Below are 14,739 nucleotides of genomic sequence, written 5' to 3' on the forward strand. Positions count from 1 at the left end.
GGCTCTATCTATCTATGAAATTTAAATGGTGTGCTTCACGATATAAGCTTTAGCTATCGTACTTTTTACTTAGCCATGATACTGTGATCATTATGGGAATTCTTTCCATGCATAAAATGTGTCAGTCTGTTTGTCCGTGTATAGAATATATGAAGAATGACAGAAACAAACGTATCTGACCAAAACACTTTATTATACACAAACTTTGTACAGTCTTGGTTCTTTCATGTTTTTTTTCAATAGAGATATAAAATGTCAAAACAAAGGAGGAAAGAGCAAATTATGTACAATTTGGAAAAGGTTCTTCCAAAAGTGATCACACACACAAGCAATAAGAGTTCAACAAGTGTTTCAGATACAGAATTAAATGAAACACAATCTGAAGAGGGTCCAAAACATGGAAGAAACATCTTGAAAACGTGTCAACATTTGGTACCATGATACAGAAGCAAAGATTTTACAAACGTCATTTGTTTTATTTGCCTTCGGTGTTTTTATTCATGACCTTAATCAAAAATAAAATCGAGTCATTTCTATCCTGTTCAACATTATTAGATCATAAACGTACTGTTAGTTTAGATGAACTCGAAGAAAAACATTTCTCAACAAGCATAAACATTCAGTAACCTTCTCATTAAGTTGTGTGTTAAAGTCTGGTTACATGAAATTAAAGTTTTTAAAAAAATTCTGTGCACCAATGGTGTTGGACAGGCCATCAAAGCAGCTTTCTATGTAGTCCTGAGACAAGCATGGCAGCATTTGGTGACAAGGTTGAGCTCTGCGCTCAGCATCTGAGAAGGTTTGGATTGCTTCGGTAAGTTCAACTGTCAGCGTGTTTCTACGGTGAAGGCATCTGACATGTAGAGGCTTTTAAGTGACCTACGTGATGCTGTCAATAACAACACAACAAGCTGAAAGAATAAGAGGGAAGTTTTTTTTAAAGGGAATAACCGTTAACAGACACCTGCATGCATTGGAATAGCAAGGATTTATCAAAGGGAACACTACCACTATAAGAAACAAAGCAGACCATAATAATAGAGTGGATCAGCCAGCAATCACAACTCTTTTTTATTGTCGTTTTTCAGTCTTTAACCTAAAGAGTGAGTAAAATGTGATGGTATTTTATAAGCAGGAGCCTAATATTTAACCTGTATCTGAGAAATCCACCATGATAAGTCATGTTTCCCTTTGGAGATGAGTAAAGTCCTCTCCACTTTCTGTGTTTGCTAGGCACAATGGTCAATGTTGGCATCCTGGCATTAATACGCTCAACCACATTCCGAGTATGGCAATTCCTCAAAGAAATTATATTCTGAAAGGGCGGTGCGGGAAAATGACTGGTATCGGAAAGATCCCAAGTTGTTTAACTAGTCTTGTTCATTCCGTTCAATGTAATTACTGAGAAATACAGTAAATATTGACGACGGCAGTCAATCCAATAGGAGAAACAACACACAATTGCAATTAAGACGGTACACAGAAGCTGGTTATTCTGCACCCGGCAGCGTGTTTTGCATACATCTGCAGAGGCTGTTGCTTTAGATCCAGAAACCCCCCCAAAACAGATGAAGAGGCTCCTCCTAGTGGTCTTTTATACATCTTGACAAGTCATATTTTAGCCCAAAAATCATACGAAAAAAGGAAAATAATTTGCATAAAGAAAACAAAGCCTATTAAGACCACAATGTTCTTTTGCATTTTTCTCATATGAAATAAACACAGCTCTCATTATTAATATGCCCTGATGTTCTGTATTTCTCATTATTACTAATGATTATTCTCATTACAGATAATGCAAAAAAATATATTATTCAAATAATATATTTATATGTGCATGTAACATTTTTCTTTTGAGTTGAACATGATTTAATGCGCTTTTTGTTAAATATATAAAATGCGATGTTAGACATTAATCTTGATTTTATCCGTTTTTTCCCTCATTGCATTTGGTAATACTGGTATGTAATTAATCCTGAGGCTATACAAACCATGAGTGATACAGATAAAGATTCAATTGAGCCGCACAGCGACCGTTGTGCCATTCTTAATGACATCACCCTGAATGAGCATCTTCATACTTTTCCATACTCCAATTTGTCGATAAAGATACTATAAATTTCGTTAAATACTGTCAGTCATTGGCTCTCTAACAGTCTAAAGTTTAAGATTTGGCTTGGCTTTTTTATCACGGTATTAACGTGTCAACACACAGGCTTCTTAAATGTAATTTGCATAGAAACATTATTTCCTTTAAACATTATGAGGATCCTGATTAATTTCAAAGGGCCAGAGCAACTTGAGGACGTCACAAACAGTGACCAAAACTGTATTTCTTTGTTTATGCATTGAAACACAGCTGGAAATTATTTCATGTCATTTATAGAAATTGTTTGCTACAAATGGGAATGTTGACATATTATATTAGTGGCTTTTATTCTTTCTCCACCTAACCGCTGGCAGAACCTGCTGCGACGTCTGATGATTGACAGGGAAGATTACTAAACTATAGATGGTGTGAGGCTTTCATTTTGTCAATCTATACAAACAGATGCTGGTGTTTGCTTTAGTCTCTGTGTTCAATGAGATGCACCGGTCGTGCGTGTGTGTGTGCAGGGTTGGTTTGTTTGCATGTTAGACCAGCGTGCCTGGTGTGGGTCTGTCAGTACTCGTCTCTTGAAGTGTCACCTCCTGCATTTTAGATGAAAAGGTCTCTTGAAACAAAGAAAGCTCCATCGTCCTATTTGGAACAAAAAAGAAGAATGTTAAAATGTGATGCGTATCTCACATCCAAAATATAAATAAAAAATGTACCTAATTAACATACAGAATAAAAGATGCTATAAAATCACATTAAAAGTAACGTAAAACAGCTTAGTACATGTAGGAAATCTTTAAGAACTGGTAAGAAATATAAGATAAGACATGATTATAGAAAAATAATAAAAGAATGTAAAGAGTGTAAAAGAAAAACGGAATTATGGGAATGTGTTTTTCATGGTACATGTAACTGTAGTATTTTTAACTTCCAAAAAAACTTGTTTGAACAATATTTTACTGTAAAAGTACATGAGATTTTCCCCATAAAATATATCATAATTGTCACCTAAACTGTAAATTTGACATCGTTTTAAAATAAAATTAGAGGTAAGATCTACTAGAGATTTTTAGTGTATATGAGATGTTTTTTAAAGTCAACTATAGGGCTGTCAAACGCTTAATGTGATTCAGAATAAAAGTTTGTGTTTACATAATATACTGTATGTCTGTGTTCTGTGCATAATAATTTTGTATTTATAAACGCATTCACATACATGCACATATTTAAAGAGTAGATATTACGAGATCATGTAAATGACATTTCATGCAGTGTGTAATGTTGCCGTGTGTGAATGTAAGCAGTCTGCCAAGTTTTAAAGCCGAAGGTGAATGAATAACAAAGTTATTGGCTTGAAAAAAAAGGGAGTCGATTCTGAATCACGCAAACGAGTCGTCCCTAGTCGTATTTGCGAACCGCCGCGGATTTACGTCAGTACATATAGTCCCCGCCTACATTTTGCTCGGACTGCCCACGAAAACTTCACTCTTCTCCCCCAAACACTGTAGCTCGTGAGCCTCATTCGCGGTAGACCAATCACAGCAGACTAGACCATCTGACCAATCAGATCAGAGAAGGCTGGCAGAAAAGAGGGGATTAGACGGATGATTCACCGAACGAATCATTTGAGAGTCAGTCAAGAAGTAAGGTAAGAAAACTGCCTATTACAAAATAATTGTGTTTTTACACCTTGTATGTACGTTAACTTGTTGTTGGACACCACATAAACCAAAATAGGACCTAAAAAACAACAACAAAAAAAAACGTTTATATATGACTAAAATGATTGATAAGTATAAATAAATATATGTAAATATTTCCTAAATATACACATGTATGTTGTGTGTTTATAAATACAAAATAAATATGCACCGTACACAGACATGTAAACACAAACTTTTATTCTGGATGCGATGAATCGCAATGAATCGTTTGACAGTCCTACAGTCAACCAGCTAGCAATTAATCAAGTAGCGTTTTTTTTTTTATTCTCACTCAAGTTAAAAGTGATTTTTTTGAGTGTATTAAAATTAACGGGCAGGAGTTGAAGTTATTTCTGCAAATCTGTTGCTAGTGTCAACTAGCATCTCGTATCTTTATTCGGTACGTTTTTCACTATTATGTCACATGAATGTAGATTCTACTTCATCCGACCTGTAATTACCTGTTATGTAGCGGATGCCCGTGAAACGTGGCTGACTGGGGCAGTTGCGTATAGACTGTGTCTCCTTGAAACGACTGCGGCTGGTGTTTGAGGGGCGGATGCGGGTGAGAGCCATGCAGAGAGGACGTTGTGCGCCGGCGCTGCGTCTGCGTTCCCTCTTTCCCCTTCGTCCCGCTGCCCGTCTGCCCCAGAGCGTTCCGCAGATACCAGTCTCTCAACCCCTCCAGCGCCAGGGCCTTGTGCAGGCTGCGCGTGGGGTCGTCGGGGGTTGTGGGGGCAGACGACTCGAAGGGGTAGTGGGGCGGTCTGTGGGGGTGGTCAGTCTGCTGGTTATGCGTCCCGTTTGCATTGGGCGCGTGTGCATCTGTGTAGGCCGAGAGCAGGATGGATTCTTGCTGGTGTTGCTGGAGGGGAACAAACGGGCCACAGGATTTTGTGCGGCTCACTTTGACCCTCCGTGGCTCGCCGGGTTTACCCCTCAGCATTAAGGGGCTATAGGCCGGAGGGCCCAGAATAAGTTGCTGTGATTGGCCATTCCTGTAGGGAGGGGGCGGAGCGTTGGAACCTTTGGGCCACGGGCGAGTTTTCGGAGCGTTCTGGACCTGCAGTCTTTGCTGTCGCTGAGTCTGCATCTTCTGCTGCTTTCCCCAAACGTAATCCATGAGGATATCGTTGTAACCGCCACCTCCGTTCGTTCCCCATCCTCCCGCGGCCGAGCGAACGCGACCCGGTTCGGCGTGTCCGTTGACCTTGCGGTCAGGGCTGCTCATCTGTGCCTGTTTTAAAGCGGAGTCTAACAGTGCTTCTGAGCTCTTGTACGGCCCGTTTCTCGACCTTTGACCTCCCTCTTCGGTGGCGTTCCGGTCTAGCAGCGTCTCTGAGCTGTTGCTGCATCGTGTTTGCGAGCCCCCTGGCTCGTGGGACCCTGAGGAGGTCGGGAGATCCTGAGACTGCGAAGGCGCCAGCTGTGACGCTTCGGGATTGTCTGACCACTGCCTCACAGGAGCAGTGCCGCTGGAGGATTCTGACCTAAACAAATAAACAACAACCGTAAAATAATATTATAACAAATTCAAACATTACAATGAAGAAACAAATAAACTGAAGGAAAGGTTTACAGCTGCAGCCCAGAACTGCGGAGCAACAATCCGCTCTGTCCATGTAATTAGATTGAGTGGAGAATAATGGGGCTTTACGATTAACCGCATACATTACTTAATTATACGTTATTGCAAATAAGTCTAAACGTTTGTGCCATAATCAATTCCGTCCTTTTTAAATGTAATATGAACCATTAGCTGAGCATCTCCAATTACAATGAATAATGCCTTAAGCCCTGTGTGTGTTTGTGACCTGATGTGCACTCCTGTTAGTCCGTTCCGGGACAGGAGTGGAGTTGCTGGTACGCTTCTACCTTCCAAATTCGACACACTCCTTGGAAGTGTATGACTCGGGCTGGGAGAAAAACAGAAGTGTGGTTAGGTCGTCTTATGAATCTACCAGACAATGGTGTTAGAGGGATAAACAGTTCTTTAACACTTGTATTGTGTCGGATGTAATCTGTTAAAAGTGTACCTGGCTGAGCTGGCCACAGAGTTGCGACGTGTTTTTATCTCATAGTAGATTTCCACAGGAGAGAGTTTTCGAGAAAACCTGCTGTCTGGGCTCTCCAACACCAGCCGGGAGTGTGAGGGTGACAGGCTGTCAGAGACTTCTTCTGGTGCAGAGAGAGAGAGAGAGGTTGACACAGAGTCACACTTTCTCCCTCGTGGAGATTTTTTGAAATGCACGAAAAACTAAAAATACTAACACCTTCCAAATACATTTTTCCCCCAAAACCAGAAAATATACAGCTCTGAAAGACACCACTTCCACATTATTTCAGTTTTTCTGAATTTACTCTTTATAGGTGTGTGATTATAGAAAAAGGATCATTTTTCATTCTCTGAACTAGTGACACCATTTCAAAGATTGATCAGAGATTGTTTTTAATTTACATTTATCTGTAGAAAAATAAAAATCAGACAAACTGGTTAAAATAACAAAAAAGATGCCATGTTTTCAGACTTCGAATACCGCATAGAAAACACGTTCATATATATTTTTAAACAACACGATACTACACTTTTTATATTATTTAAGAATAAGAAAAATTCCATGATATTTAATCATGGTATTGATTAAATTGATGACAGCAATTGAGTGGTCTTTCAAATATTTCCACAGCTGTACTCAAGAAAGTATTGAGAAAGAAAGAAAGAAACTTAGGTAGGTAGGTAGGTAGAAAGAAAGAAAGAAGGTAGGTAAGAAGGTAGGTAGGAAGGAAGGAAGGAAGGAAGGTAGGTAGGTAGGTGGAAGGAAGGATGGATGGATGGATGGATGGATGGATGGATGGATGGAATGAAAGAAAGAAAGAAAGAAAGAAAGAAAGTAGGTAGGTAGGTAGGTAGGTAGGTAGAAAGAAAGAAAGAAAGAAAGAAAGAAAGAAAGAAAGAAAGAAAGAAAGAAGGTAGGTAGGTAGGTAGGTAGAAAGAAAGAAAGAAAGAAGGTAGGTAAGAAGGTAGGTAGGAATGAAGGAAGGAAGGAAGGAAGGTAGGTAGGTGGAAGGATGGATGGATGGATGGATGGATGGATGGAAGGAAAGAAAGAAAGAAAGAAAGAAAGAAAGAAAGAAAGAAAGAAAGAAAGAAAGAAAGAAAGAAAGAAAGAAAGAAAGAAAGAAAGAAAGAAAGAAAGAAAGAAAGAAAGAAAGAAAGAAAGAAAGAAAGAAAGAAAGAAAGAAAGAAAGAAAGAAAGAAAGAAAGAAAGAAAGAAAGAAAGAAAGAAAGAAAGAAAGAAAGAAAGAAAGAAAGAAAGAAAGAAAGAAAGAAAGAAAGAAAGAAAGAAAGAAAGAAAGAAAGAAAGAAAGAAAGAAAGAAAGAAAGAAAGAAAGAAAGAAAGAAAGAAAGAAAGAAAGAAAGAAAGAAAGAAAGAAAGAAAGAAAGAAAGAAAGAAAGAAAGAAAGAAAGAAAGAAAGAAAGAAAGAAAGAAAGAAAGAAAGAAAGAAAGAAAGAAAGAAAGAAAGAAAGAAAGAAAGAAAGAAAGAAAGAAAGAAAGAAAGAAAGAAAGAAAGAAAGAAAGAAAGAAAGAAAGAAAGAAAGAAAGAAAGAAAGAAAGAAAGAAAGAAAGAAAGAAAGAAAGAAAGAAAGAAAGAAAGAAAGAAAGAAAGAAAGAAAGAAAGAAAGAAAGAAAGAAAGAAAGAAAGAAAGAAAGAAAGAAAGAAAGAAAGAAAGAAAGAAAGAAAGAAAGAAAGAAAGAAAGAAAGAAAGAAAGAAAGAAAGAAAGAAAGAAAGAAAGAAAGAAAGAAAGAAAGAAAGAAAGAAAGAAAGAAAGAAAGAAAGAAAGAAAGAAAGAAAGAAAGAAAGAAAGAAAGAAAGAAAGAAAGAAAGAAAGAAAGAAAGAAAGAAAGAAAGAAAGAAAGAAAGAAAGAAAGAAAGAAAGAAAGAAAGAAAGAAAGAAAGAAAGAAAGAAAGAAAGAAAGAAAGAAAGAAAGAAAGAAAGAAAGAAAGAAAGAAAGAAAGAAAGAAAGAAAGAAAGAAAGAAAGAAAGAAAGAAAGAAAGAAAGAAAGAAAGAAAGAAAGAAAGAAAGAAAGAAAGAAAGAAAGAAAACTCATCTGATCATTTAATTCTTCTTAACTCACTCTCTAACGCACCACGTTAATTGTCCCATAACTCACCTGTGTCCTGATTGGTTGAATCTGACGTGGAGCTACTCTCTGACTTTACCGTGTTATCTGAAGATATAAACATTGTGTTATGTAACCAAACTGATAAATGATGACCATTAACACACACAACCATTGATCTGTATCCAGTCTAGTCATGCTTTGTGGTTTTGTCACCAGAAGTTCAAAAAAGATATAGAAATAGAATAGTGCATAGAAAAAATTAAAAGACCATTTCAAAATTAGTTTCAGTTTTTCTTAAATTACTATTTATAGGTAGTCAATAGGTACAATTATCATTTTTGTTTTATTCTGTGGACTACTAACAATGTTCATATCAAGTTTTAAATAAAAAAGTTTCTATTTGCATTTATTTGCAGAAAATGACAAAAAAAAGATGCTCTGTATTTTTCAGACCTCAAATACTGCAGAGAAAACAAGTTCATATTCATATTGTTTTCACGTGTTTTTATGTGATTAACCACAGCTTTTTCTCACAGCTTTCATGTGTCTTGTAATGCTGTTTGATGACTTTGGCACTCCTGAGGTTAAATGTTTAAAGGGATAGTTCACCCCAAAATTTTAAATTCTGTCATCATTTACTCATTCCTCAGGTTGTTTCAAACCTGTGTAAATTACTTTGTTCTGGTGAGCACAGAGAAAGATATTTTGAAGAATGTTAGCAATTTTCAGTTCTGGAACATCATTGACTACCGTAGGAAAAATTTAAATGGTAGTTAAATGTGTAGCTAAAAAGTTTGTGTTACAAATAACAAAAAATATTCAATGATTTTTTTCTACTATGGTAATAGATGATGTCCCAGAACTGAAAATTGCTAACATTCTTCCAAATTTCTTTCTCTGTGTTCATCAGAACAATGTCATTTACTGTATAATGATGGGTAAATAAATTATGACAGAATTAGAATTTTCATTTTTGGGTGAACTATCCCTTTAAATTTGAACAGACACTGAACTAGAATGGCCACAATGCATCTAGAAATGCAGATAAAATGAAAAAAAGAGGAATATTTTTGAATTATATTTGAAGAGTTTATTTGCAAAAACTCAAAAATCATGTTTTTTATTATGTTATCATGTTTTTATTCTGTTTTGTTGTGTTAGTTAGCTGTGTTTTTTTGCAGTTGTATTGATATTACTTGAAATGCACGATTAAAAAATATACTTTTTGCAAATGAACTCATATATTACAATAATAATTGCATCACAAAAATTGTCAATGCTTTTCATTCTAAAAATGCTATAAGTTGGTGATAGTCTGTCATTACATATAATTTGATCTAAAAACAATACAATTCTATTGTAAAGAACATAAATAAATGTACAAGCTACATAAATGCACGCATGTTTATCTCTCACAAAACCAGCATCATAATTTTATCAAAACAGGAAGGAAACAGGTCAGTACTCAACACCTCCGGTTACACAACAAACCCGCTTCACATCTGAGGTGAGACTCTCTTCCATATTTCTGCATGTGTGAAAACTCTCTTCTAAATTTACACCGCCACATTAACACGTACGCGAATCCCAATTTTTACTTGCAAAACCGATCCGTTATAAACCTCTATGTGTGCTCGACATTCACAGTCTGATAAGGTCATTTACTCTAGATTAATTCGTGTTAGTTTAGTACTGTCTGATCTCTGATATCTGACATACGATATCAGTCTAATGTTAATGTGTTAATGAAATAAGATTTAATCTTTGTTCTTCTGGATGAAATGGTTCTCTGTAATCTCAGTCGAGTCTGATCAAGCTCAGCATGATGTATGTTAGTTCAACATAGTTCAGTCTGATCTTTATCGGTGTAGATTAGTCTGATGTATAACCCTTCACTTAGTTTGAACTGTTGTTAACGCAGATAAACGAGTTAGACCGCAGGGTTTAGACACACTGTACACACTTAAAGGGCGTTATGAACACATTTAAAGGTGACACGACATTCCCCTATCCAACCTATTTAAGACAAAACATTCAATTTCACATAAAATAAAAGAAATAGAAATGGTGACTACTTTCTAAAAACTAAGAAGTACTTGAATGCTTGATGTACTGTTTACTTCTACAACAGCATTTATTGTGTGGGTTTTTATGTAGACACTGTATATATACTGTATATATTTTTTTTTTTTGCTTTCATTTGTTTCATTTTAGGTCTGACAGAAAGTGACAATAACAAAGACACTGTATATTTTAACCGCCCATCTGTCATAAAATGGCATTTATTTCGTCTTTAAAGTTTAAACCCACCTGTGTGGCATCCTCTATGAACCGTTCTTTTGCCGTGTGAAGGATGTTGTTCTGAATCGACGTGTCTGCGGAGGGCGCCACTGAACAGTGTTTTCTTTGTCTTGCGCTGAAAGATGTCCTCTTCCTATGCCATTAAAAACATTGGGCAACTTTGATATTTATTTCTAATACATCCCGTATCCAATTAATCTCTCCCTAACATCGTCTTAAATCCACACACCTCATTTCTCGTGTTATGTTTGGAAGAACTGCGGGACAAACCGGCTTTGCGCCGCACGTGGGGGAATTTCTCGCAGCTTTCTAAAGGATATTCATGAGGAACTTCACCTGTCAGTTCCTGCCAAATGAATGAAAAACAAACATCAAAAGGCACACTTTCTTTAAAATATTTTTTTACCTCGCATTATGATAGTTAATGTGCGTCTGTCTGTATAATATACAACAGGTTTTTTAGGAATGGTTTAGCCAAAAATGAAAATGATTTTATTCACCTTTGTGCCATTTTAAACCTGTATGACTTTCTTTCTTCTGCAGAACACAAAAGAAGATACTTTGAAGAACGTTGGTCACCAAACATTGAAATACCATTGACTTCAATTGTATGGATTTCTCAAAATATCTTCTTTTGTGTTCCACAAAAGTCACATACTGGTTCTGAACAACATGCGGGTGAATAAATGATGACAGAGTTTTGATTTTTGGGTGAACTATCCCTTTAAGAAAATTGTATCTATAAAATACATCTGATATAACACGTATATCAAACACACACGACACAATACTCCAGGCAATAAATAGCAAAACCATAACAGTCCTTCCAAATTCCAAAAGCTTGTTAAGTATGTGCAGAGATTAGCTGGGCATGTGGCGACATCTCTGTGCTGTCACATGAGTTGGCAGCTCACCGACAGGCCAGGAAACCCGAGAGTTTACGAGTGTAGTGAAAACATGTTTGTGTGCGAGACACTGACCGCCTCCTGCAGACACACACGCTTCAGTTCTGCCAATCGAGTGCTGAGCAACGACTGCAGGCTCCTGCGCCTCTCCTGCAGCTCCACCATCCGCTCGGCACGCTGCTTACTGTCCATACTGACCTGGAGCTCTGTGCACGTACACACCACACACACACATTCTCTTTAATATCATAATGGACACTTCAGATTTACAGCCATGGACAAAATTAAGAGACCCTTTCTAAAGTATTTTCAGTTTTTCTGAACTTACGATTTGTAGACTGTGTTTAAAATGATCATTTTTGTTTCGTTCTGTGAACTACTAACAATATTTCTCCAAAATTTCAAATAAAAATATAGTTTCTATTTGCATTTTTTGCAGAAAATGAAACGTGGAGAAACAGGTCGAAATAACAGAAAAGGTGCTCTTTTTTTCAGATCTCAAATACTGCAAAGAAACAAGTTCATATTCCCTTTTAAGCAAAACAACAGTAATATCTAAATACATGTATTTAGGTCAAATCAAAAATGATTTTTTATGTGATACCCTGGATTTTTATCATGTGTCTTTCACATTGCTGTTGGATGACTTTGTCACTCCTAAAGGTTTGATTTTGTTAAAATTAAACAAACACTGGACTGGAATGAGCACAATACATGTAGAAATTATGATTCAATGAAAATATGGAATGGTCTCTTCATTTTTTAAATCATCATCTGTTGGGATTTTAATATAAAATTGTTTTTGTTTGTGGTTAACTATGTTTTTATATTTGGATGAACCTTTACACCCACGCACAATCACTCGTAAGTGCTCACCAGGCCCTCCTTGACTTATCAGGTGACTTTTGACCTCCATGTTGTGCGTCTTGAGCGTCACCTCGCAGCCTCCTGATTGTACGTTTATCTACAAAGGGGCGAAGCAAACATACATGATAATACCAAAACTACTCAGCAAAAACTGATTGAGTTAAAAGTCAAAGCGTCATTCTTACCTTCTCACCCTTTTGTAACAGTCATACGTATTGCAGATGTTTAGGCCGTGGCCATGAAGCAGATTGGCAGCACTACTGCGATCGACCTAAGGGTGGAGCCACTGCGCTGCTGTTTAACGCTTCACAAACTCAATGCCCTGAAACACAGAACAGACCACGTGAGACGCCAGTGCGGACCTGACCCGTATGAAAAACAGAGTTACGACACTTGCATAGACGTCAGTTGGAAGTAAGTTGGTGAAATAACGGCATGTTTATACATTTAACAAGTTGGCGGACATATATTCATAGATCTTATATCCATATTACTCCCCAGACAAAATGCTGCTATAAATGTAGTCAATGTAGTATTCAGCGTACACGATGTGCTAATATATTTAGTAGTTGCTGTTGTCTGTCCCGCTAAAATCTATCCAAATAGGTTGACAGCACGGATTTGTTTGGAACTATTGAGCGCTCCATGAACCACGTGGTCAAGTGTCGTAACTCTATTTTTCAACGGCTCTAGTTCTGACGCTGAAAAACGGAGTTGGGACACTCACATAGACGTCCGTGGGAAGAATGGAATGCGGAAGTAACTCGTGTCATGGAGGGCTCTATTAGTTCCAAACATTGCATTGAAGCCCATTTATTTCACTGTTTCCCAAACACATTCGCAGGTAAGTTGATCAAATGCATCTCTGTAAAACTGGTGTTTTATTATGAGGATGTTTTTCAAACTAAATATTTAAACTAAATAAAAATGCATTTTCTGTGTGTCTGTGTGATTGAATGATTTTCTATAAAGACTGCTAATTAAATCAAATGTTATCTACCCTCTCCCTGTATGTCTTGTTAATTTTTCAGTATTCTTTGTTGTGCATTTACTCGCAATCATTGATTATTTCTTGATAAATTACTTGTGCATTTTTATGTGAATGTCTTAACATAATTTAGCATTGGTATGTCCTGATGATCATAGAAGCATAAGAAACAGATGAATGCATGCATACTGTTCATGTATTGCACATTGTGCATCCTTACTAGTAGGGATGTAACGATTCACCGTGAGCCGGTTGAAAATCGGTTATAATGAGTGACGATTCAAATCGGTTGAGGTGTGAACTGAATCGCAATACATTTGTTGAACAGCAGGGGCCGCTATTTTCACTGCAAATCTAAACGTGGACATGCTAATATTTCTTAAATGCAAAAAAATCCAAGAAAAGCTCAGACAGTATTAGTTTGTTTATATTAAAGATACTTTTTCTATTATTAATTTGTTATAAAATTGCAGTTTAGCTTTGTTATTTGAAATAAAACATTATTTTATTATACAAAGAAACGTGAAGCATTTAAGAAATAATGCAAGGGAAGTTGTTCATTTCTAATTTGTTTCAACTCATTTTGTAAAAATAAATCGTGAGTAAATCGTGAATAAATCGCATCGTGAGATCAGAATCGTGACTCGCATCGCATCGTGAGCTGAGTGAATCGTTACATCCCTACTTACTAGTCAAATTAAACACACAAAACTGATTAATACTGTCTCTCTAACACTTGTCAGACAACATGTTATTATACATTTAATCAACATAGTAATCAGTGCATATATTGTGTTAGTATTTAGTGAAATTTGTTGCAAATAAAGCTGTTTCCACTGTCTCTACCGCTTAAACCCATTCAAACAGACTGACAGTTTGGAACTATTGAGCGCTCCATAGACCACATGACCACGCGGCGGTGAGATCAAAGTGTGTCGCAACTCTGTTTTTCAACGGCTATGCATGCAACGGCCCTGACTGAGAGTCGGACTTTAAGGTTTAGGAAACAATATGATCAGATTCAATACAAAGTTACGCTTGTAAATGATGGTGATGTAACTGAGTGCTTGGATGTTTTTTACCATCAACTGTAAACCGTTTTCCCCAAATTTTCTAAACATAAAAATATACAAAAATGTGACAATAGCTAATATTGGATAAAACTGGTCTTGCACCTTCATATGGGACACATTAATGACAGTTGTTAGCCTATTTTTATAGACGTGAGGTTTCTGTGTTGTGTTAAATAAAGCATACAATGCTATCAGGCGTCACTCATCAGTTGGAGATTTTCGGGGCCAGTGAGTTTATTTTCATTTTAAAACCTTTACTTGACCCGAGTGAGATTCATGTCTAAAGCTTAAACTGTATCCCCCCATCACATTCACATGGATCTGCCGGTGGGAACTCCGGACAGGAAGCGGCCCACGGCGTACAGGAAGTGGCTCGTGAAACAGGAAGTGAGTGCGGGAAACAGAAATGGGAGGTTCACACTGACCTATTACAACAATGCTGAAAGAATCCTCACGCGAAAAACACTCTCACGGGCCTCGACTCACTTCCTAGGATCAGCCGTAGACACGAAGCCATGGACAAGAAGAAAAGGGCAAAACCTCAGAGCTGTGTTTAAAAATGCACCCAATGCCATTTCCTGACGCCACCTACATAAACACCAAAACACCAAAAGCCTAGACCGTTCCAGATTTAACACCCAGTGGCCGATTCCTACTTTCCAATGTAGTGTTTCA

General features: G+C 37.1%; 1 protein-coding gene across 5 annotated transcripts in view; it reads right to left on the bottom strand.

The window, feature by feature from the left end:
* Positions 1 to 172: 172 nt before the first annotated feature.
* ccdc120a (coiled-coil domain containing 120a) overlaps positions 173 to 14,739 on the bottom strand; it is a 37,969-nt gene continuing 23,402 nt past the window's right edge. For 3 of the 5 annotated variants that reach the window (XM_057357457.1, XM_057357458.1, XM_057357459.1), the window contains exons 2-11: positions 12,189 to 12,325; positions 12,013 to 12,100; positions 11,212 to 11,342; positions 10,461 to 10,577; positions 10,241 to 10,364; positions 7,979 to 8,035; positions 5,838 to 5,979; positions 5,616 to 5,717; positions 4,263 to 5,291; positions 173 to 2,740 (exon numbers count right to left, since the gene is read on the bottom strand). In XM_057357457.1, the coding sequence (XP_057213440.1) occupies positions 2,635 to 2,740; positions 4,263 to 5,291; positions 5,616 to 5,717; positions 5,838 to 5,979; positions 7,979 to 8,035; positions 10,241 to 10,364; positions 10,461 to 10,577; positions 11,212 to 11,342; positions 12,013 to 12,052 (1,848 nt within the window). In that variant the 5' untranslated portion in view covers positions 12,053 to 12,100; positions 12,189 to 12,325 and the 3' untranslated portion in view covers positions 173 to 2,634. Of the gene's footprint in view, positions 2,741 to 4,262; positions 5,292 to 5,615; positions 5,718 to 5,837; positions 5,980 to 7,978; positions 8,036 to 10,240; positions 10,365 to 10,460; positions 10,578 to 11,211; positions 11,343 to 12,012; positions 12,101 to 12,188; positions 12,326 to 14,489; positions 14,536 to 14,739 lie in introns of those variants that run through there. The other 2 variants (XM_057357460.1, XM_057357461.1) reach the window with 2 other exon arrangements.

Source organism: Triplophysa rosa, linkage group LG17, assembly GCF_024868665.1.
Source record: "Triplophysa rosa linkage group LG17, Trosa_1v2, whole genome shotgun sequence".
In the NCBI taxonomy this organism is placed as follows: Eukaryota; Metazoa; Chordata; class Actinopteri; order Cypriniformes; family Nemacheilidae; genus Triplophysa; species Triplophysa rosa.